At 41.1% G+C, this 21,266-nt stretch overlaps 3 protein-coding genes across 3 annotated transcripts; 2 read left to right on the top strand and 1 right to left on the bottom strand.

The window, feature by feature from the left end:
• On the top strand, positions 1–11,616 carry cUnh5orf22 (chromosome Un C5orf22 homolog). Its single transcript, XM_084056495.1, has 10 exons — positions 1–191; positions 910–1,055; positions 2,349–2,498; positions 3,069–3,202; positions 3,802–4,196; positions 4,452–4,514; positions 4,786–4,907; positions 5,672–5,738; positions 9,266–9,405; positions 10,032–11,616. The coding sequence occupies exons 1-10, from the start codon at positions 123–125 to the stop codon at positions 10,186–10,188; spliced, it is 1,443 nt and encodes a 480-aa protein (XP_083912621.1). The 5' UTR covers positions 1–122; the 3' UTR covers positions 10,189–11,616.
• LOC311044733 (rab5 GDP/GTP exchange factor-like) lies at positions 7,381–9,062 on the top strand (the record flags this gene model as incomplete). Its single annotated transcript, XM_084056494.1, has 1 exon — positions 7,381–9,062. The coding sequence occupies one exon, from the start codon at positions 7,381–7,383 to the stop codon at positions 8,863–8,865; it is 1,485 nt and encodes a 494-aa protein (XP_083912620.1). The 3' UTR covers positions 8,866–9,062.
• A 135-nt stretch (positions 11,617–11,751) lies between the features above and the next one.
• Positions 11,752–18,419, bottom strand: LOC311044735 (retinol dehydrogenase 10-B-like). The gene is made up of 6 exons (XM_084056496.1): positions 18,042–18,419; positions 15,762–15,994; positions 15,136–15,234; positions 14,534–14,679; positions 12,959–13,090; positions 11,752–11,945 (listed from the first exon to the last, which is right to left on the bottom strand). Exons 1-6 carry the CDS (start codon positions 18,310–18,312, stop codon positions 11,822–11,824), a joined length of 1,005 nt encoding a protein of 334 aa, XP_083912622.1. The 5' UTR covers positions 18,313–18,419; the 3' UTR covers positions 11,752–11,821.
• Between the last annotated feature and the right edge of the window lie 2,847 nt (positions 18,420–21,266).

Here is a 21,266-nt window from a genome sequence, read left to right as displayed (position 1 = left end):
AGCAGAAGAAGTGTTGTTAGCGTTAGCTGCTAAAAGCTATCTATAGCTTCAGCCTGTGTTTCATTGTATCTCTTAGTCAGTAATATATTCATTATCAACGGAACCTAACGTTTGTTCCCAAAATGAATGTCGCCCCGTTGAAGAGGGTCTACCCAGAGTTACCCGTGTGGATTGTTGAAGACCACCACGACGTGAGTGATCATATAATATTGTTATTATTATTATTTCGCTACTAGGAGGCGTGTGTGAGTGTGTGTGTGTGTGTGTGTGTGTGTGTGTATAGAGCGGTGGGAATCTGAAGTGTGCTCGCTCCATCCCCTCTTTACTCTGGTATCTCGAAGTGTTCTTGGGCAAGGCACTGAACCGCTAACTGGCTGGTGCCTAATTGTCTGTCTGACTGTCCATTGTTGTGTGAACTGTGTGTGTGTGTGTGTGTGTGTGTGTGTGTGTGTGTGTGTGTGTGTGTGAGAGAGAGAGAGAGAATGAATGAATGTAGGCAGTGATGGAAGAAGTACTTGCATGTTTACTTAAGTAAAACATATCAATACTGCAATGTGGAAATACCCAGTTACAAGTGAAGTTCCAGTATTCAAAATGTACTTGAGTAAAAGTACAAAAGTATTGGTATGAAAATATACTTAAAGTACCAAAAGCAAAAGTACTCATTTTACAGAATGTCCCATTTCACAAGTAAAAAAAAAATCTTTAGAAAATATTGAATATTGGAAATACTGAAGAACGTAAAAAATACCTCAGAATTGTACAGTACTTGAGTAAATAAATGTACTTAGTTACTTTACACCACTGAATGTAGGTGGATGTGTGGATGCACTGTCTGCAAAACTTTACTCAACATTTATGAAATGTAACATGTATATAATCATGTCTCTGGTTCTGCTACTTTATCAGGTGGTAAGTCATATCTATCGTGCCATAGCTTCCAGACATCTCCCATTGAAAAACATTACAATGGTTCATTTGGACTCCCACCCTGATCTCCTGATCCCTGTCAACATGCCAGCGGACACTGTCTTTGATAAGGACGCCTTACTCAGGTACCAATCACCATTTATTTAGTTTTTACTTTACAGTGCAGTAGAGATGGACCTTTTCTCTTTTACCCTTTAAATAACTACTATGGTTTATTATCAGCATATGAGTGGCAGGTTGGCCTTGATGAAGGGCAGCCCACCTGTGAGTTTAGGCTAAAGGCTTTAGGCTGCTTATTTGTTTCCGAGCACTGACATGCATTCCAGCTGTGAAACTGGTGACTGGTACCACATCTACGGTGCCCAGCTGCCCACCAACTCTAGAACGTGCACTGAACCCCATAAATTCCCCAGGCTGCACTGCAGCTGACCCTGTGCCCTGACCTCTCTGATGAAATTAGGGGTGTCACGTAAATTGACCAAAATCGTAAAAAAAATGATCAATCAACATGGGCAAACATCTGAATAGAGACCTTAGAATCTAAAGTCAAAGTGATATCATGAGCTTGAATGGCACCTGCAGTTTGAGGTGAAGAGTGCACACTGCAATAAAAACAGAGCATGGCAGATGTGTTCTTTATCTTTACTTTAATAGCTTGCATTTCCTCACCTGCAGAAAGTCATTTATAATTGCCTAATTTTATTTTTGTGTGATATTAAAACGTTTAAGATGAAAATAGAATTGAATGTTGACCTTAAAATTTCAAATGAATTGAATCGTGTATTTGGAGAACCGTGACATCTATAGATGAAATGCACACTGTATGTGTTTGTGATAAAAAGCATATCGTATGGGACAGTCAATTTTTAAGAGGATTTTACTGTGGATTTTACTGTGTGCAGAGCACATCATCCCAATTTTAGTCTCCCTTTATTGGTTACCTGTCAGTTTTAGAAGTAACTTATGTCAGGATTTGACTATTTAAAGCGCATCTTGATCCTTCCCCGGCCTTCGTACATCACAGACCTTTTAACCCATTATGAGCCAGAACACTACCTAAGATTCTCGGTCATGGCCCTTCTGGCCATTCCAAAGTCTAGCAGCCCTTTGCCAATGGCTTTCTAGACATGCCCATGGATAATACGCTAGCCAACTCGGTATCCTCTTTAAAACATTTTCTGATCTATTTTACTTACTTTATTATTAATACATTATTATTATTATTATCCACTTTATTACTATTTTACAGCATTTTATGTGTATTGTGTTCTTTGTTTCTGGTATTCTCTTGTTCATTTAAATCAAATTCTATTGCTTGTTTAATTATGTTGTTTATATGAAGTATTTGCAACTGTCGGGATATGTTGGATGAGATGGTCTATACTCCCTGATAGCCACTGCATTGTTTATGTTTTCAGTGAGTTGAGTATAGAGAACTGGATAATGCCCATGGTATATGCCGACCATGTATCGTCTGTAGCCTGGCTACATCCATACTGGGCCCAGCAGATAAGGGAAGGAGAGCACAGAATGGCCATAGGTAAAGACTCATCCACCAACACTCTCAGGTAACGCACACACGCACACACTTATAGACTCTTATCAAGAAGATTGCCTAGCAAGCATTACTTTTATCATCAGTAATACTTTGGAGTCATAGGCTACAAGAAAGTTCTGATGAAAGAATAAAATACAATGCTATTTGGCTATAACCCCACACTTCCCATTAATAAGCCATTCTAAATCTAAAATTAGCCGACACAAATGTAGAAATAAAAATCACACCCTGTGTGAAGGTAGCGGCGCCTTTGATACATTTTGTCATCGATATGTGTTTATAATGTGTTTATAGTCACGTGTCACGTGAAGCTTGACCAATCACTTTGTTGACGTACCTGACCAATCAGAACGTTGACGTACGCACATGGACAAAGTCAGGTATAGAGCAGGATCCGCTCCCTCTAGCGCCGCTAAAAACAAAAATAATTACAAATATGTTGTATATTTCACCATTGTTGTTGATGCAGCTGTTGCCATTGTATCCCGCTGCTTGCCATGACTGCTATTGATATTATCTTCAAGGATAATAAATAGTATTATTAGTATTAATCCTCCCCCCTCTCCCTCCGCTTCTGCAGGGTGACCAGTACAGATGACTACTTCCTCAGTGATGGTCTGTATGTTCCAGAAGAACAACTGGAGAATGCTAAACGACTCCGTCTGGATGTGGTCAAAGTCAACCCTGTGAAACCAAACCACAGGAAATACACAGGTACCTACTGTACATAGACTATAGCAGTGTTTCTCAACTAGTGGATCCGGGCCTAAGGTTTAAGGTTAAGGTTTTCTTTATTCTTTGTGAGTTGTTTTCTTTTTGTGTAATGTTTCATATAATCCCATATGGGATTATAGGCCAAAATGGTGTCATGACACGAAAATAAAAATTCATGACACGAAAATACAAATCATTCATTGATACTCGATTGCAGTTTACAAGACTGAAATACTTGAATATTTATAGTGTCCCTGAATAAAATGAAAAGAGAGAGGATATATAGCAAAACAATGATGGTTAAAAAAAAAAAATATATATATATATCTGTATCTTTTAATTGTTTAAGTGGTTCACAACAGGGTCCTGGTCAATGGACAACAACAAAGGAATACTTTTATTTTATATATTCAGCTCTGACTTGAGCACTTGGCTCTAAACCAATGAGCATGCAGTATATATATATTAATTGATGAAATGAAAGTCTGTTTTAGCGAGGCTTTTTTGTTTTTATCATGCACATAAGGCAAGTTAAAAACAACAACTGAAGCTTGTCCAGCCTAACATTTCTCTATTGTGTTGTTTTTACCTTCTTTTAGAGAGGAAGATTGACAGGGAAATGTGGAAGTGTGGATCTAAGAAACCCAGGACAGAGTTCCAGGGGACTGGGGAAGGAAGCCACCCTGAGCCCTTCTTTAGCACCATGCCCGGAGGAAGTGGAAGCAACACTTGCACAGACAGGCAAGAGCCAACAGAGGGCACTATAGCTACAGAGTCCAACAGCAACAGCCATAACACAACAGAAGTGCAAGAACAGCTTCGTAAACCAACAGACTTGGAAGGTGATGATGATGGTGAAGTTGATGATGAAGGCTCAATCAGTTATGCTGTAAACAAGTTATTGTCAATTGTCAAAGAGTCAGAGCCATACATCTTGGACATCGACTTGGATTTCTTCTCCTGTAAGAATCCCTTCAAGGAGTTATACACACAGGTACACCTCTCTATATTCTGTCTGATTTAAGCACATTTCAGGGACCTTCAAGCCACACTAAATGATTGTTCTTGCACCTCACAGCTTCAGTAAAGCACCATCCATTTCATACTAGCTCTCCTACATAGGACACAGTTTGCAGTGTACTTTATTCCTTTAACTTGGGTGGCTGTGACAATTATTATAATAATAATTATTATTATTATACTGCACATTGCATTGACTTGAGGTTTCAATGATGGTTGTGCTTTCCAGGAAGAATACACCATTCTTCAACAGCTCTACAACTTTCGAAGACCCAGCTCAAACGCTGCGGAGGTGAGAGGTTCAGTACAGTGATAAACACACATGACATTCTTCTCTGTGATTGTGAGGTGATGCAATGTATTGGAGGCATAGCCTGACCGGGCACCAAAGTGTCACAACAATCACATTAAATCATTTTAATAATTTTCTGAATGTGAATTAATGTAATCACTGGGTGTCTGCAGAAGTATACACACTTAAATCCTCAGTGTTCATTTTATTTATAAATTTGTACAATGAGGATTTCACAGTATAGTAATGCATAATTGTGTGTTTGGACCAGGAGGAGCTTAGTGAGTGTGTGTATCATCGTACACATCAGTTGGAGGACCTAGAGGCAGCGTTTGCTGATCTCATAGAGGATGATGGCGAGGAGACCATCGCACGCTGGGCCAGCAACCCTGGGTAACGTATGTGTGTAGTACTGTGTACTGGTTCTGCTAGACTAAAACAGGCAAGACTTTTGCACACTTACAAAGCGATCGGTGCGTAAGAAAATACCAAGGGCCGATCATAGTAAAAGAAAAAAATGCCCGTCAACACACGAACACTCAACTTGCCCCAAAACCTGCCACAGATTGTTGATCAGAGCTCTGGCTATTATTTAGGCTTCTTTCCCGCCTTCAATGTATTTACATATTGTACGCACACAGCAGCTTTCCTTCTTTCTGGCCGCAGCATCTTTTTTTTTAACTAGTGGTTTGGGCCGCGAAGCGGCCCAAACCACTAGTTGAGTTTTAATGGGAAACAACGTTGTTAGGTTATCTTAGATAACCTTCATCAGGTTATCTAAGATAGCCAGAACCTTTGCATTTACGCTTCTATCTTCTACGCTGGACTGGAATGAAATAGTATCACATGAAATACTGAATGAAGAACTCTACAATTAAAGAGTATGATTTATTATTTCAAAAGCCTATCTGGTAGAAGGGATCTCGATTGCAGAGTTGCACATTGTGTGTGTGTGTGTGTGTGTGTGTGTGTGTGTGTGTGTGTGTGTGTGTGTGTGTGTGTGTGTGTGTGTGTGTGTGTGTGTGTGTGTGTGTGTGTGTGTGTGTGTGTGTGTGTGTGTGTGTGTGTGTGTGTGTGTGTGTGTGTGTGTGTGTGTGTTCTTTTAGTTGTTGTAGAGAGTGTTTTTGTAGTATCTCACTATGATTTCCATATTTCAGGATGACTTCCCTGACCCACCTGGTATCAAGTCTGAAGAGGAGAAACCAATCACCTGACTATGAAATGGTAATAATATTTATTAATGAATTATAGCTTTACGGGTTCATTGGTATAGGCAACAGGCATTACACAACACCTTACTCACACCACACATTGTTATATTATTCAAACACAGAGGCACCCAACCCTTAATATTTACAACTGTACACATACATTATACAAGAAGTGCCACGTTATTAGCTTGGCTGGCATTGCCAGGCTATTTATCTTACAAATGTATCGCGAAGTGACACATCTATCAGCGCGTTAAGCTTTCGTTATGTTAAGTTTATTTATTTGATATGGACATCACAATTACATTCGACAAAACCAGATGCATTGTTTACAGTGTATATAGCATGAGTGCTAATTTTCAACACCTGTCCACAGGAAGCTTTTCTAAAATACAGTAATACCAATCTAAAACCCAATCAGGTACAAAAAAATTATAATATATATATATATACATACATATATACATACATACACATACATACATACAATACATACATACATACATACATACATACATACATACATACATACATACATACATACATACATACATACATATATACATACATACATACATACATACATCTGTGCAGTTTTACATGATAAGTCCCTTCTAATATGACAAAAACAGTTTAAGTTCGGTTTAACCTTCTTGCATATATGCTTTACCTGTCTGTCGAATTTTTAATTTTTATCCAAAATAATTCCCAAATATTTGATTTCACTCATTTGAGTAATAATTTAATTTTGGATTTGTACCTCAAAAGCATCTGTAACAGGCCTGTTACTTATTGAGATGCACATTGAGACATTTTCTTGACATTTCGTTAGGATCGCTCCTTCCCTCCCTCTCTCCATCCCTCCCACTCCCAATGCCTGTATCCCTCTCTCTCTGTCTGATTCTCTCGCTGATCAAGCTTTGGTCTGACATCACCCACAACAGAAACCGTTACCTATCAACGGCGATTTGCGCTGACGGCCTATCAGCCGTTGATTAACACCGCTGATATGCGCTGTCAGTACTGTGACGTCAGACATGTCCATATACTGTATGGCCATAATCTGTCCAGACAGACTCGCAGACAGACAGACAACTTGAACATAGTGGAATAGAGATATGAATGTGTCAGCATTTTGTCTGAGGCATTTACCGTTGATCTTTTTTTTAAGTGGAGCCACAATAGGGGTCGCCAAAAAGACTACGAAAATGAATGTTATACAGTAGGACTTTAATATTTAACTTTTTAAAACAAACATTTTACTCTGGAAGTCAATGGAGAGTCGGCTTGATCTGAAACCTTGCCTAAATATGGAGATGCCTGACGTCATAGAACTTTATGTCGTAGATAACTGCCATAGGGTTTTGTAAATATATGTTCTCCATAATGAATGCATGCACAATGTCAGTAAGCTATTAGCCAGTGATAGTTCTCCTTTGATCTATTAATATTTCTAGTTGCTACATAACTGTACAATACGGAGCCCATATTGACACTAACCCCAAATGTTATCTGGCATTAACTGGTTAGCATAAGTAACGTTAACTGCCCCGGCCCCTGAGCGGGAGAAACGGTACAGTTAGCTGACATTGTGGAGAGCCCAATGTGTGAGAAACACATTTTGCAGCACAAGTCTAGAATATCCGTAAGGTATAATGAGCCAGCTGTCAGAACGCCGTGGCTTCCATCTGGACCAGTCGGACCTATTGTGCAAGAAGGGATGCGGTTTCTTTGGCAACACAGCCTGGCATGGGCTGTGCTCAAAGTGCTGGCGAGAGGAAAATCAGCAGGACCGACAGAAACAGATTCAAGAAGACTGGACACTGGCTGAAAGATTGCAGAAGGAGGAAGAGGCCTATACCAACAGACACCAAAGAGCACAGTCAACCATTACGCCATTCAGAAATGTAGACAAAAGACAAACCAAGGAGGAGTCCAAAGTAAATGCAGTCATAAGGTTTTTTACATCTTACACAAGATCGCCACCTAAAAGAGACCCACACCCTGTGGAAGTTCAGTCCTGGCCCTCTATAGATACAGACCACGTCACTCAGGAATTCATTGACTTTCTCAAACCTCTGAAGCCAGGTAGGGAGATCTTCAAACAGTGCTTGGCCTTCACTGAGAGTATGGTCTACAAGAGGGATCTGGGTGCTGATGAGTTATCAGAATGTGTCCAGGACTTTTATCAGAACCTCTCAGAATGTCTTCAGGCGCAGTTTGATGGTCCGTCGGATCACATACAGAGCATTATGGATAAAGCAGAGAAGTATATGATGATTTGTCTGTATGAGGAAGTCTTCTGTCCTGACACTACAGATGACGAGAAGAACGACTTGACCATTCAGAAGAGAATTAGGGCCTTGAACTGGGTCACCATTGAGATGCTGTGTGTTCCTGTGGATGAGGACATCCCAGAGGTGTCAGATAGTGTAGTCGAGGCCATCATAGATGTCAATGAGATAGACTCAAAGCGTGTACCTAAGGACAAGCTAGCATGTATCACTCGCTGCAGCAAGCACATCTTGAAAGCCATCAAGTCCACCAAAAAAGAGGCAGCGTCTGCAGATGACTTCCTCCCCACGCTCATCTACATTGTGCTGAAGGCAAATCCTCCACGACTTCATTCCAACCTCCAGTACATCACCCGCTTCTGCAACCCCAGCAGGCTCCTGACTGGGGAAGATGGTTACTACTTCACAAACTTGTGCTGTGCAGTGGCCTTCATTGAGAAGATGGATGGTCAGTCTCTGAACCTGAGCTCGGAGGATTTTGAGCTCTATATAACTGGCCAGGCATCTCCACAGCGGCCACAGGCTTCAGAGACTTCCTTTGCTCCCTCAGGCAGCACAGCCCTGAGCAAGGTACATGAGCGACTAGACCTGCTGACAGAGCTGGGGGTGCGACAGGAGCAGGTCATGGAGGGGGCTCACAAGCTGGAGAGCGATCTCATTGACTGGACTGACGTAGTGGAGCACGAGGTGAAGGAACTTATGCAGAGGTTTTCGTTGGAGACGCAAGATCCTGTCACGGCACCCGGGACATCGGATGCAGGATCAGCAATTGACTCTGATGTTGCAGAGAATGTGGGAAGCGATCTCCTTCCACCACCACTTCAACCGCAGGTGTTTGCTGGGTGATGCGCGTAAGAGGAAAACCTATCTGAACACTGTACTGTACTATGACGTCAGGCATTTCCATATTTGGGCAAAGTTTCAGCCCCATTTGGAATTGTGGGCTTCTATACACCTTTTTGAAATGTTTTATACTTTTGTATAGGGAGAATGTTCATTTTCTTGCACATTTTCTACAGTCCTGCTACTTCTACATGCTTCAACTTACACACTCTATTTAAACTAGAAAATGTTCAGCTATTGTTCAACTGGATTTGACGCCAGCCAGTGTTTAGATTTAAAGTGATTTTTTTGTTAAATAGCGCTATATTCTGATGTTCAGTAACACTATAGAGCTTAAACTAACAAAAAACTCTAATAAAGAAATATAACTTACACCAACTTTAACGTTTAAATGTCTCTTAAGGTGCATCAGGCAGGTTTGACATGTGACTACTCAGAGCTGCCCCATCACATCAGCACTGACGAGGAGATAGAAAGGCTCATCTTGGCTGTCCAGCTCATCCTAAAGGCCCTGCCCAAACCTACCATGGTCACCATGTCCAGGTAACTAAAAACACACTAAGAAGTTTTTTTCTGTACGTATTACAACAAAATAAAACAACCTCATAATTAGAATTTAAAAATGGGCTTTATTATGAAATGGCTTGCTTTGCCTAGCCAGATGCTAGTTTTGTCATTATTTTCCATAATGACATACATAACACGTTTTCTCTAAATGGCCTTAGTGAAGCCAACGGTTATATATTGGTTGTCTTATGTCTCAATTAATTGAATACGTTATCCTTTTAGTATCATTGTATAACAGTACCACTGTACCTTTTGCAAACTGTTAATAAAGTATTCAATCAAACAATTAGCTATTTTTGGTGCACAACACTGTGATAGGATGGAGCATAATGTAGGTAAAAGTGAACAATGTGTGCATGTGGCTTGGTAACTACTAGGTTATTTTTATATCAAGAGGCATCTTTCAATTGTTGCTTATTTCAGATTGGAACACTGCTTTATTTGGTATAATTGTTTACACGGTCGTCGGCGGTCAGAGTTAAATGAACACTGAGGATTTTACTGTGTAGGTAGAAGTTGGAGTACTTTAGTCAACATTTCTCATATGTGTTCCTTGACCTTATCAACAGCTTATCAACTGTGTGTGTGTGTGTGGTTTTCAGGTCCAGTCTAGATGAGTACTGTCCAGCAGAGCAGGTCAACTATATCCAAGACAGAGTGTTGGCTACGCTAGAGAGCCTGTTTGGAACGCTGAACTTAAACAGAGACTACGACCACACCCCTACACAACCACATGACAGCCTACCTCAGGCCTCCTAGTCCAACTCACACTCATACATACACATCCATAAATATGGAGGTGGTGGAACGATTGGATGTGTTTGGATAGAACACACAAACATACACAAAAGCATCCTTACATGCATGGGTATGTGCAGCCCAAGTACATAAATGCACCCATTAAGTACTGCCGATTGAGATGGAATTTAATAAAACAAATGAAATTTGAAAAAGCCTCATCCTACATCTACACAGTATACTGTATTAGTGCATTAGTGGCAGTCATTGTATTAGCCCCCATGGTTGGGTTTTGTTAACACAAAAGGTTATAGTGTCAGCCAGGCTTGGGTACAAACACATTATAGTTTGCACAATATTGAAATGTATTTATGTGGTTTAAGGTATTTGTCTACAAGTTTATATTTGGTGATTGGATTGTATCAGATCAAAATAAACCACTTGTGCTCCCACTTCTGGTGGCTAGTTCCAACTGGTGGCTAGTTAGGCCCTGTATGGTTGGTATTCAGCTCCAAGGTATGCATTACAGGCTGGCTGAGAAACAAAAATAATTAAGTGATCACAATATAAACATCTTTTAAGTCTTAAAAGGTATTTTAAAACATTTTATTTAAGTTGTCAGAACAGAATACAGTAGTACTGTTGATCCCATTCTCAAGTAGGAAACACTTGAAGGACTCTTGCTTAACCACTTAACGAAAATAGCACATCACATTGTGAGCTTTAAATCTGCTATTTTCACCAAATATTCACCAATTATGACCCAGAATTGGGATGCTATAGGTCATATGGTTAACTTGCCAGTCTTTAGAAAAGAGACGTGAACGAGTATTTCATATGTAATGTCTTAAATGCAATCCTGTTTTGTCCAGGTGTGTGTGTGTGTGTGTGTGTGTGTGTGTGTGTGTGTGTGTGTGTGTGTGTGTGTGTGTGTGTGTGTGTGTGTGTGTGTGTGTGTGTGTGTGTGTGTGTGTGTGTGTGTGTGTGTGTGTGTGTGTGTGTGATCTTCAAAGCCTTTTTGTTAACACATCCTAGGAATGTTGATCTAGTAAGTGTCTAGTACAGTGTCAATAAATATAACTTCACAAGAGAGAAGGAACGTGACTCAAACATTTTTCCATTGAAAATGTGATATGTCGTATTACAGATTTTCGCCAAAGCATAAATTAGGCTTCAGAGTTCAGACACACAATCCTATCTGCAGTGTCAGCAATTATCTTTATGGAAGTTATTCAGCTAACTGAAATGATCCAGATATCCCGATATGTCACCAACCCAATGCTCTCAATGTGAAAGTCAAGTAATGTGCATTTTTTTATATAGCACATTTTCATACTAGGTAAACTCAAATGTGCTTCACATTTAAAAACAAAAACAAATCATTGTACAAAAACATAAGAATTACAGCCACTCTCCCCATCCACCCATAACAAAATGCAGCTTCCCTGACACACCAGGATGTCATGCAAACAGATTTCATTAACAAATTGACCACTTCAATAAACATTATGTACTGTACTTACGAATAGTGAAAATTGTCAATCTACAAGCTCACCACATGCCACAGTGCAAAGTATTGTGAGCACAATTTGTACCTATAATGACGTGATGCCCAACATAGAGACACCAGCCAGGTTGAAAGTCATTAAACCCGCTAGTCTTCCAGCCGGGATTCGTTGTTGTTGGTCATTTCCCCCTGGTGCTGAAGGAAAGGGTGCATGCACTTTTCTGCACCCAGGAAACGATACATGCAGACAACAGCATCAAAAGGTAAAACACTGAAACACAACCAGGAACAAAAAAGAGAATGAGATTTAGGACTGCAGAATCAACATTACTTGTAAAAAATATACTTTCTCTATGGCTACTGAATTAAAAAAAAACGATATATGAAATATATCATATGAAATGATTATATTTATGTAAGATGAAAATTGAGGGCACTTCTTTCTGTCGTGGCATATTTTCCATGGATTGTTTGAAAGCCAATTTTTCTGTTCTTGGCAGAGCACCCAATCAGATGTTACTAGGAAACACACCTGCCACATTGAGATGCCTCCTAATCTTTATGAAGCCTAATTTATCTAGCCGCTTTGTTGCTTGACGGTGTCGCTGGCCCCAAAAAACTGACGTTCGGTGAGCACTGCCGTTGTGTGACAAATTATAAATTAGGCTGAAAAAAACATATGAAGAAAAATATACACTTTTAAAAAGAAGGCAGAGAAAACAGGATGGGCAATGCCACATTGAAGAGCTGCCACAGCATCTTAAAGAGCTTTATAAACCCTATGTACTTTGTTGACCAGGGTCCCCCAGGGGTATTTGGCCCACTAATCTTTTCCATCTACACAAATCTCTTTGCCAAATATATCAGATTTACAAGCTGTTTTCGCAAATGTTCACCCCAGAATAGAGACGCTAGGATACTGTGTACAGGCATAAGCTAAACAGTTTGAAAACCCTCTCCATCTGGTAATATTGGGTTGCAAGTAAAAATGCCAAGAAATTAGCAAAACTGTATAACCGATGGCACGGTTCTTGGGGAGCTCATCTAGGTGTCATGTGCATTTTCCTAGCATGACTGAGGAACTTCTGTACCTTCAGTGCGAGAGTGGATTTAGTCATGATTGTACAGGGCGCACTGAAAATGAGTAAACCATAAGCCATGGAATTTTCATCAACTCAGCCATAATTCAAAGAGATTTAGAACTTCAATCAAGACACTGCTGTCTTACTCTTCCCAACAAGAAAATGAAAGGAAGAACCCTGGTATGTGTAGTTGTGTACTCACGCCTTCAGGAAGTTGACCATGTACATGCTCCGCGGTGTGCAAATCATGGGTTCCTCTGTCAGAATGGCCCTCATGGCTCTCTGTACACATTCCTCTGGTCTCATTGTGGCTAGCAGAGGGGATATCTCCTTCCTGAAAAAGATCATCCTTTACAAATTAGCTCGATGAGGATGATGGCATTAATAAATAGAGCTGCAAGCAGCAATTACGGCGGTCAAGCACTGAAGGGACACATATGTATAAGTACACATTCTTTATGAGAGAGACATTCTGAGAATTGATATATGATATCAATGGGTCAATCTGTGATTTCCCCATTTGGCTATATGCAAAATAGTCTCGCGTAGCCAGACCCCACAGAAAATGAAAAACAGCGACCTCTGCTTTTCTGATATTCTGTGGGGTCTGGCAGGAGTATAATGTTAGACTAGAGCGCAGGGAAACACCGGTTTCATGTCTGCCTATAGCGCATCACTTCCGGTTGGTGCGACCATGTTTTCATTCCCACTAACAATATTTCTACACGGAACACTAACACCACTTCTCCCAGAGAACATGGATGGTTTTGGTTATAAGCCCACTTGTTTCTATGATGAAAGAGTAATTTAAAATGTGAATATCTTTCCGTGGTTTTGTCCGCTCCGAGGACGCTATTGTTAAATTAGTTTCGGCTAGTTTCGAGGGGGGGAGGGTGGATCATGGTGGATGGACACGTGAATCCCGCCCACTACATTTGATTGGGTAAAGCGCGGCCCACTTCCTGATCTGAAGGCACGCCCACTTTTAGCCAATGCGCACTGGTTAGGACGAACCGCTCCGACAGATTCCACCGCAGGTCGGAATCTGTTCTTGAGAGATTATATGCAAAATGAGTATAGTCAAAATTCGAATGATGTTAGCTAAATACAAATGCTTTTGTTAAACTCGCATGCGGATGGCAGAGACATTGATTAAACAACACATCAAGTAAAGACACTAGGATAGGCACAAGAATTGTTTTTGTGTGTAACTGTGTATGTGTCAGAGACATACAGAAACATTAAATCAATAAATACATTCATACAATATCAGCATACAAGACAAGTAAAATAGCAAAGAACAACATGGGTACTGGAACAACTCAGATGTATCAAGTCATGTATAATGACCATAACATGAACCACATGGCTGTTAAGTAAGTAGTAGGTAGGAAAGCAATACACAGTGTTGCGAAACTGTCAGGTGAGCAGGTTCCAACTTATCATAAATCTACTCAGCTGTACTTTGAAACAAGAGCTGTTACTGATGATGTCATGAGTAAAGACCAGATACAGTGTAGGCCTAACTTATGACTATTACATTTATGGAGGTCAAATAGTTGGACGGGCTATTTTCCAGTCTGTACTGGCAGTGTGTGTGCTGTAAAGTTGTATGATGATGTGTACTTGAAATTATTGTAATTTTAAATACTGTTGTATGTTGTTTTGAGAGAATTGTGCCAGAAATGTTCATTACATTTAATTTACTTTTGTCTTTACTTTTTGTGCACACTAATTTAACCTTTCAATTACTTCTATTCAGTATTCACCTACCTACCTATTTTGGCATCTACTGAACATGTTTTTGTCAACCAGAGAGGGGCAAACCAGTGTCATCTTGATGCCGTCCTTCTCCGCTGCTTTCAGCTCATGACTTAGAGACTCGTGGAAGCTCACAGCTCCACATTTGCTGGCACAGTAGTCCTGCAACACACAGCAGGTTATTGATCAGATGCAGATGCTCTTTGTTTTTAAAGCATGCCTACTGTAGACACTTCAGAAAAAGTGACAACAAATTAGTAATGGTACAGAAAAGTCCAAAAGGTGAAATCAAACCCACAATGCTCAATGCTGTGAGAACATAATTATGAGCCAACGTATAGTTATATTGTTATAACACATTTCACACACATTTGTGAACTGCATTGCATGTGCCACAGACTTCATGCTCCACTTTGTACTGTGAAAATCTGGTAATTCTACAATTGTAGTCACTAAAACAATAAGCAATATAATGAATATATAAAATGTAAGCATAATTAGTTGGTAATTCCCAAAAGAAAATTATTACCCATTGAATTCACGTGCACACTTTCGAAAATGGGTTACTAATAAATAGCTACAAAGACGATTAAATTGGGAGTTGTGTGACATTCTGACCTCAATCCCTGCCATAGAGAAGAGTCCCTTTGTACTGGTCACTGTCACCATGTGTCCATGGTTCAATTCCATCATTCTGGGCAGGAATGCCTTGCACGTCTGCAGAGGCAAGAAATGAAGAATGCTTGGTTAGTATGGCATTCTGCTCAATTTAGCTGTACAAAATAATGCAATGCGAGACCACAGTACTGCTTTCAGAAGCTTTGTTCGCCAGGTACAAATAAATGTACAGAGAATCTCTTGGTTCAGTTGTCAACATGAAATTATGAATAGATAATAATATATTCAACAAAGAGGAAGCAAGAGAAAAAAGCTAAAAGCTATACAATATTCTAGAATATACCTGATTTTGTAGCAGAATTACACTTCTCATTTAGAGTACTTTGTAATAACTGACATTTATGGGGAATAATATTTGTTATTTGACAAATTGGTTACTTGTGTTGTCTTAATGACACATCCCTCTGTCCTCACTCAATTTTGAAGAACTCCTGTATTTTACCGTCTAGAAGCATGCCATGCATAGTAGGTGGGCTTGCAATGAGCTCATTTTACTCTGTAGGAAGTTAATTCTTCTACAAATACAAGAGACCCTGAAATAGCATTTCCCTTTAATCTCAACTCACCCAAAACAGAGCATGGCAGTTCACCATCAAGGTGCGCTCGATTAGATGGTCAGGGCACTCTAACAAATGGCGCCCTGACACCACCCCTGCATTATTGATGAGAATGTCCACATCTCCCACTTCACGCTGCACTTTCTTTGCCATCAGGTACACCTGCTCCCGCTTGCCCACATCACACACATAGGTGTGTACCTCCGGCTGAAACAAATGGCCATCTTCTGCACTTAGGGAATCTGCAAATAAGGACAACCGTATGCTTACAAGACAACCCATGATGTAGCCACTGATATAAAGAAATATACAAGAATAGTATTTTAATCAACTATGTTGGAAGGACCAATTTAGCCATGATGTGACACCAGTTGAATATATTGTAATTTTATTTTTGTTCACAGAGTGGTATCAAGGGTTTTGTCAACCCTCAGGCACTCAGGACCCTCTCAGGGGCCCTGATTCAGCCCCTTTTTGACTATGCTAGCTCCTCTTGGTACTCCAACACCTCAGTGTCACTGAAGACTAAGCTTCAAACCTCCCAAAACAAACTGATTCGACTACTTCTCGGACTAGGGCCCATGACCCACCTCTCTCCCACTCACTTTGCCAGCCTAGGCTGGCTCAGGGTGGAAGACAGGGTTATACAACTAAAAATGGGATTGGTCTTCAAAATTGTAAATGCAGATTTGCCCGAAATGCCCCCTATACCTGCATATCTGTATCATATCTGTACCTCGAAAAAGTTAGTGACACCCACAGTCACAAAACTAGAGGGAGCGTAAAACAACAATCTGGTAACACCCACCCATAAAACAAACATGGGCAAATTTTTGTACATACTTTTTATTTTATTTTCTAATGCTTTTTTTGTGCATATAATTTTTTTTTCTTCTCATGCCTGTCTTGTACATAATGGTATATATATTTTTTCCTCTGTATTCTTTGTTGATTTTTTAACTGTTTGGTTGCTACTATATGTCTATGAAATTAATTCAAGGACCCCAACTGAAACAAGCCCGCAAGGACTTTTTTGGCCGGACCTTTTAGACAAAAGCATTATAAATGTAACTGTGTTGTTTTACATTCTTTTGCCTAATAAAATTTTCAATCAATCAATTTCAAAAAAGGATCTACAGGACAGGAGTGGAATGCTTGATCCTTTTGGGATCTCTAGTGCCTGCCCTTTCAACCTTCACAGGTTGAAGGAGGAAAGAATCCCTTGAGTCTCTGGTGCACACAGTGTCCTCTGTAAGTTCCAAAGCAGCTACTTCACATCACACACCTTCACTAGGCCTCATTTGGTAGGTGAAGCCATACCTGACACTTTGAGTGGTGTTTGTGCTCCAATTACCGGCCAATGGCAACAGAAACCGCGATTAAGTTGATTGTGGAAAATGAAAATAGCAAAGGAGATATGACACTCACTCCATTAAAAACACACCATGGCGGCATTCATCACCTCTTGTGTTGGTTTCAGTTATCACTGATGTATTAGTGTACATGAGGTACTGTATGAAGTTGGCCAAGCTTACCATTGAGACAGGAGCATCAGCCAATATTTCAAGCCAGGAAAAGCCCTGCAATCTGCATTAACTAGAATACTTAATTTTAACTGTTTGCCAGGCATTAAGTGCCATATCTGTTTATGATCTAGCCATTGTGAATGTGATGCAGTACTGTGTGGGACTTGACTTCAGTCAGTTGTGTGTAAATGAGTTCAAATGTTATGTTGCACTAAAAGCATGATGGGATGCCTGAAGGCAATGATAAATGAATTGATGATTACCCTGAATACTGTGGTGTAGTTGACCCATATCATTTTGGGGGGTACCCAGATGATCTGACTGTGCAACATTGTTTTCTCACTCATCAGTAAACAAACCAACATACAGTATAAGCGTGTGCATGGTATATTCTGCACATTTCTAAAGTGACAATTTAATGACTTTTAAGAGCTTTTTAATACAAAACTGGCCAAATTGTCAAATATTACGCAAAAAGAGGCAAACATCGTGAAAACAGCCCTCACAATATTTATCTGACTGGAACCGAGTCAAATAAAACTAAATGTAATGCCTACAATTCCAAGTGCTTGTCAGGGTGGAGGGACTCCCCAGTTCAAATATGATTATTATTTTGGGGGGTCGCGATCAGAAAAGTTTTCGAACCCTTGCGTTATTACATTGTCATTCACACACACATGCCCAAGAGTTCAGGTCAGGAACTGAATAACATTACAAAAAAAGAAAAGAAAAAATCTTAAGTTGCTCTAATAAGGCAATTTACCTACGGGGATCAACCGGTGGATTTGTCGCACCATGTCTGCCGTTTCCTCGTTGCTTTTACTGTCTATGTCCCAGAGAACCAGCGTCGCTCCCCGACGGGAGAACTCCACGGCCAGATGCCGCCCCAGGCCGCCCCCGGCCCCGGTTACCAGACAGACCTGACCCGCTACATTCTTCTCCTTCTTTGGACCAACGAGCCACTTCACACCGGCCAACACAAAGGACCAAACTACCCTGAATGTTACGACGGCGAACTCCAAGAGAACGCCCATTGTTGTTGCGTAAAACGCTGTGGTTTATATGTGGGTTAGGTTTGTTTAATACTGTCTAAAAAACCCTACTCTGTTAACATTTTGAGCAGAACATTGAACATGAGCTGCCTGCGACCCTCGACTAATGTTGCCAGATTGTGCGAGAGAAATAAGCAACCAGGTCTAGGTAAACAAGCCCAAAAGAAGCAACCAGGCCAGATGAGGCACCCGTTTAAACTATTATGCATCGGCTATTGTAGATCTGCTATTTTCAAAAACTGTTAAAATAAAATTTTGAATATTTTTTGAAACACAACACAAATGCTCTCTGTGGCACAAAACATTTTCATGAAAATATTTGAGAACCACTGGTTTAATTATATAGCCATGGTTCGCTCGACAGTCATGTTTAAATAACAATAATAAATAAGCAAGCACACTTTAGAAACAAGCCCAAAAAACACAACCCGCAACAAACCAATATTTAAAGCAACTTTACAGAAACAGAAGCCCAAAGTCGTTTGTAATAAGCCGACATGGCAACACTGCCTTGCGACCCTCTTTTTTTTTTTTTACTTTGCGACCCTCGACCGCGGCGTAGACGTATTTCTTTGTCATACCCCTACCCAGGAAAGGGGGCGTGGCTGTAAAAAAAAGGTTCTTGTTCTCACCGTTGTTCTGACTGTGGGCGTCAGGTTACAGAGCGTGGTGGCAGAGTTTGATTGACAGCCTCTATTTGCAGGGTGCCGCCCCCTCTCATCTCTCAGGCAGAGGACACATTGTAGGAATACTTTTTAAAATCATAATAAATTATAGAGTGCTTAGGGTTAGATAAAAACTCGATTTTGTATTTGATAGGTTTTGGGACATTTTTTTCCTCCAGTCCAAAGTTTTATTTGCTCCTCTAATAAAGGAGTCTCAGGTCTGCAGCAGCAGCAGCAGCAGTCAGTCAAGCCAGATAAAACAAATAATTCATCCTCTAATTTAGTAATTTCTCATATCCTTCCTTTTCACTTCTAACATTTACTCTCCTTTATCACCTTAACTTGTTGCACATTTTCCCCATCCCTTTAACTTTGTCTGGCTAATCTCCCTTCTTGATGCCCTGTCCAACCCGTCATTTCCTATACCTATATTTCGCCACACCTTTCATCTCCTCGTCACCCTACCTCCTTTCTTCATCTCTCTGGCTGCCTTTCTTATCTCGTCCCTGAGCTCCACACAGCATTGTGTTCTTTATCTTCCACCATTTGATATTTTCTCTGTCTTCACACCTAACGTCAGCTCTCAGTAGGCCTACTCAAGGGCGTATCGTCATAGAGGCCAACGGGGCCATGGCCCGGTCTATAAAACTCTGCTCCCCCAGGGGAAAGAAAAACAAAAAAAATCAACATAACAACATTAGCACCACTCACCCTATTCTGTTGTTGCCAACCACAGAAATTCGCCTTTGTTTTCAAATCGGGCTTATTTGCATTCGGCCGAATTGTTAACGGGTGGCCATTAAAAAACGGTTTCCCCGTCAAACCGGTTCTCTTGCCATGCAGGCACCAGCGGCTGCTGGTGGGGGGCCAGTGGGGCCACAACCAGCAGCGCCCACCACAACGCCAGACCCGCCACCACCAGCAACCATCTCCGCGGCCAGCAGCACCATAAGTGCGCCCCTGCTCCCCGGATTCCAGCGGCGCAGTTGCGCCTACAGACCTCTCTGCTATTGACGAGCCAGCAACTCAACCCAAACTAAGCCGCTTCCCAACTACACTTGCAATATTGTGTTTTATTCACGTTTCTCTCGCTTGCATTAACGCTGATGGTAATTCTCAATAGACTGTCACTTATCAGCCATCGTTGCGCGAGCCCCCACCCGCCCCCCAGATTCCCAGGGGGGTTAAGAATCTGGCCCGGTCCACGTTAGAACCCACCGTACGCTGCTGGGCCTACTTAACACAGGACTCAAGCCATGCTGCTCATACACTGAGTTGGCATTGCTTGGGATTGAATTTATGACCTTGTGGTCCAAAGCAAAGGCGAGAGCTCTACCAACTGACCTCTGTCTGACCTTCTCTTCAACTCAACCTGTTGATATACTCTTCCTTTAGGATTATACCTACCCCATTTCTCCTCTCGTCCACCTCATGGTAGAACCCCCTTCAAAACTCATGGCCTTCCCATTGAGATAATAATAATCTCTCTAGAAGGGAGACCTGGGCTAGAACAAGGTAGCTGTAATGGCGAAATGTTTCCTAAAATGTGCAAGAAATATAGATATGACTTGTTGATTTGACATATTGGATTTTTTTAAAAGAAAACCTCCCCCAAAAACCTGCATAGCCTATTGCAATGAGCTGGAAAGATGGGCTTGGACGGTTTTCTGCCAAGGAGTGGTTTTGGTGCAAAACAAATGCTTGCAATGGATTCAGAATCATGAAACCCCCCTTTGACCATGCTACTCAAAGCAGAATTCAATTTAGTACATTTTTCCCATATAAGCTTAAGGAAGGGTACCCCGACTTTCAGCAGCTGTCAGAAATTCCCCTAGGGAAATTTAATTTCAATCTTTGTGAGATGTGTTACAAACACATTGGTGAAGAGATGTCTTGGTAAGGAAGTGTGTGTGTGTGTGTGTGTGTGTGTGTGTGTGTGTGTGTGTGTGTGTGTGTGTGTGTGTGTGTGTGTGTGTGTGTGTGTGTGTGTTTGTGTGTGTGTGTGTGTGTGTGTGTGTGTGTGTGTGTGCTGCGTGCGTGTGTGTGCTCTCGCAGTTCTTGCATGCGTGCGCGTGTGCGTGTGCGTGTGCGTGTGCGTGTGCGTGTGTGTGTGTGTGTGTGTGTGACTGTGTGTGTGTGCTCCTGCAGTTCGTGCTTGCATGCATGCGTGCGTGCGTGCGTGTCGGACTCGGGGAGTGTGTGAGTGACACGGAACCACAAGTTCCAGGGTGATTTCCACACGGACATATATTTTGAGAACACCAACCGGAA

Source organism: Gymnoscopelus microlampas, assembly GCF_963454915.1.
Source record: "Gymnoscopelus microlampas genome assembly, chromosome: 5".
Lineage (NCBI taxonomy): Eukaryota > Metazoa > Chordata > Actinopteri > Myctophiformes > Myctophidae > Gymnoscopelus > Gymnoscopelus microlampas.
The sequence above is the reverse complement of the archived record's forward strand: the minus strand, read 5'-3'. Positions and strand labels throughout refer to the sequence as shown.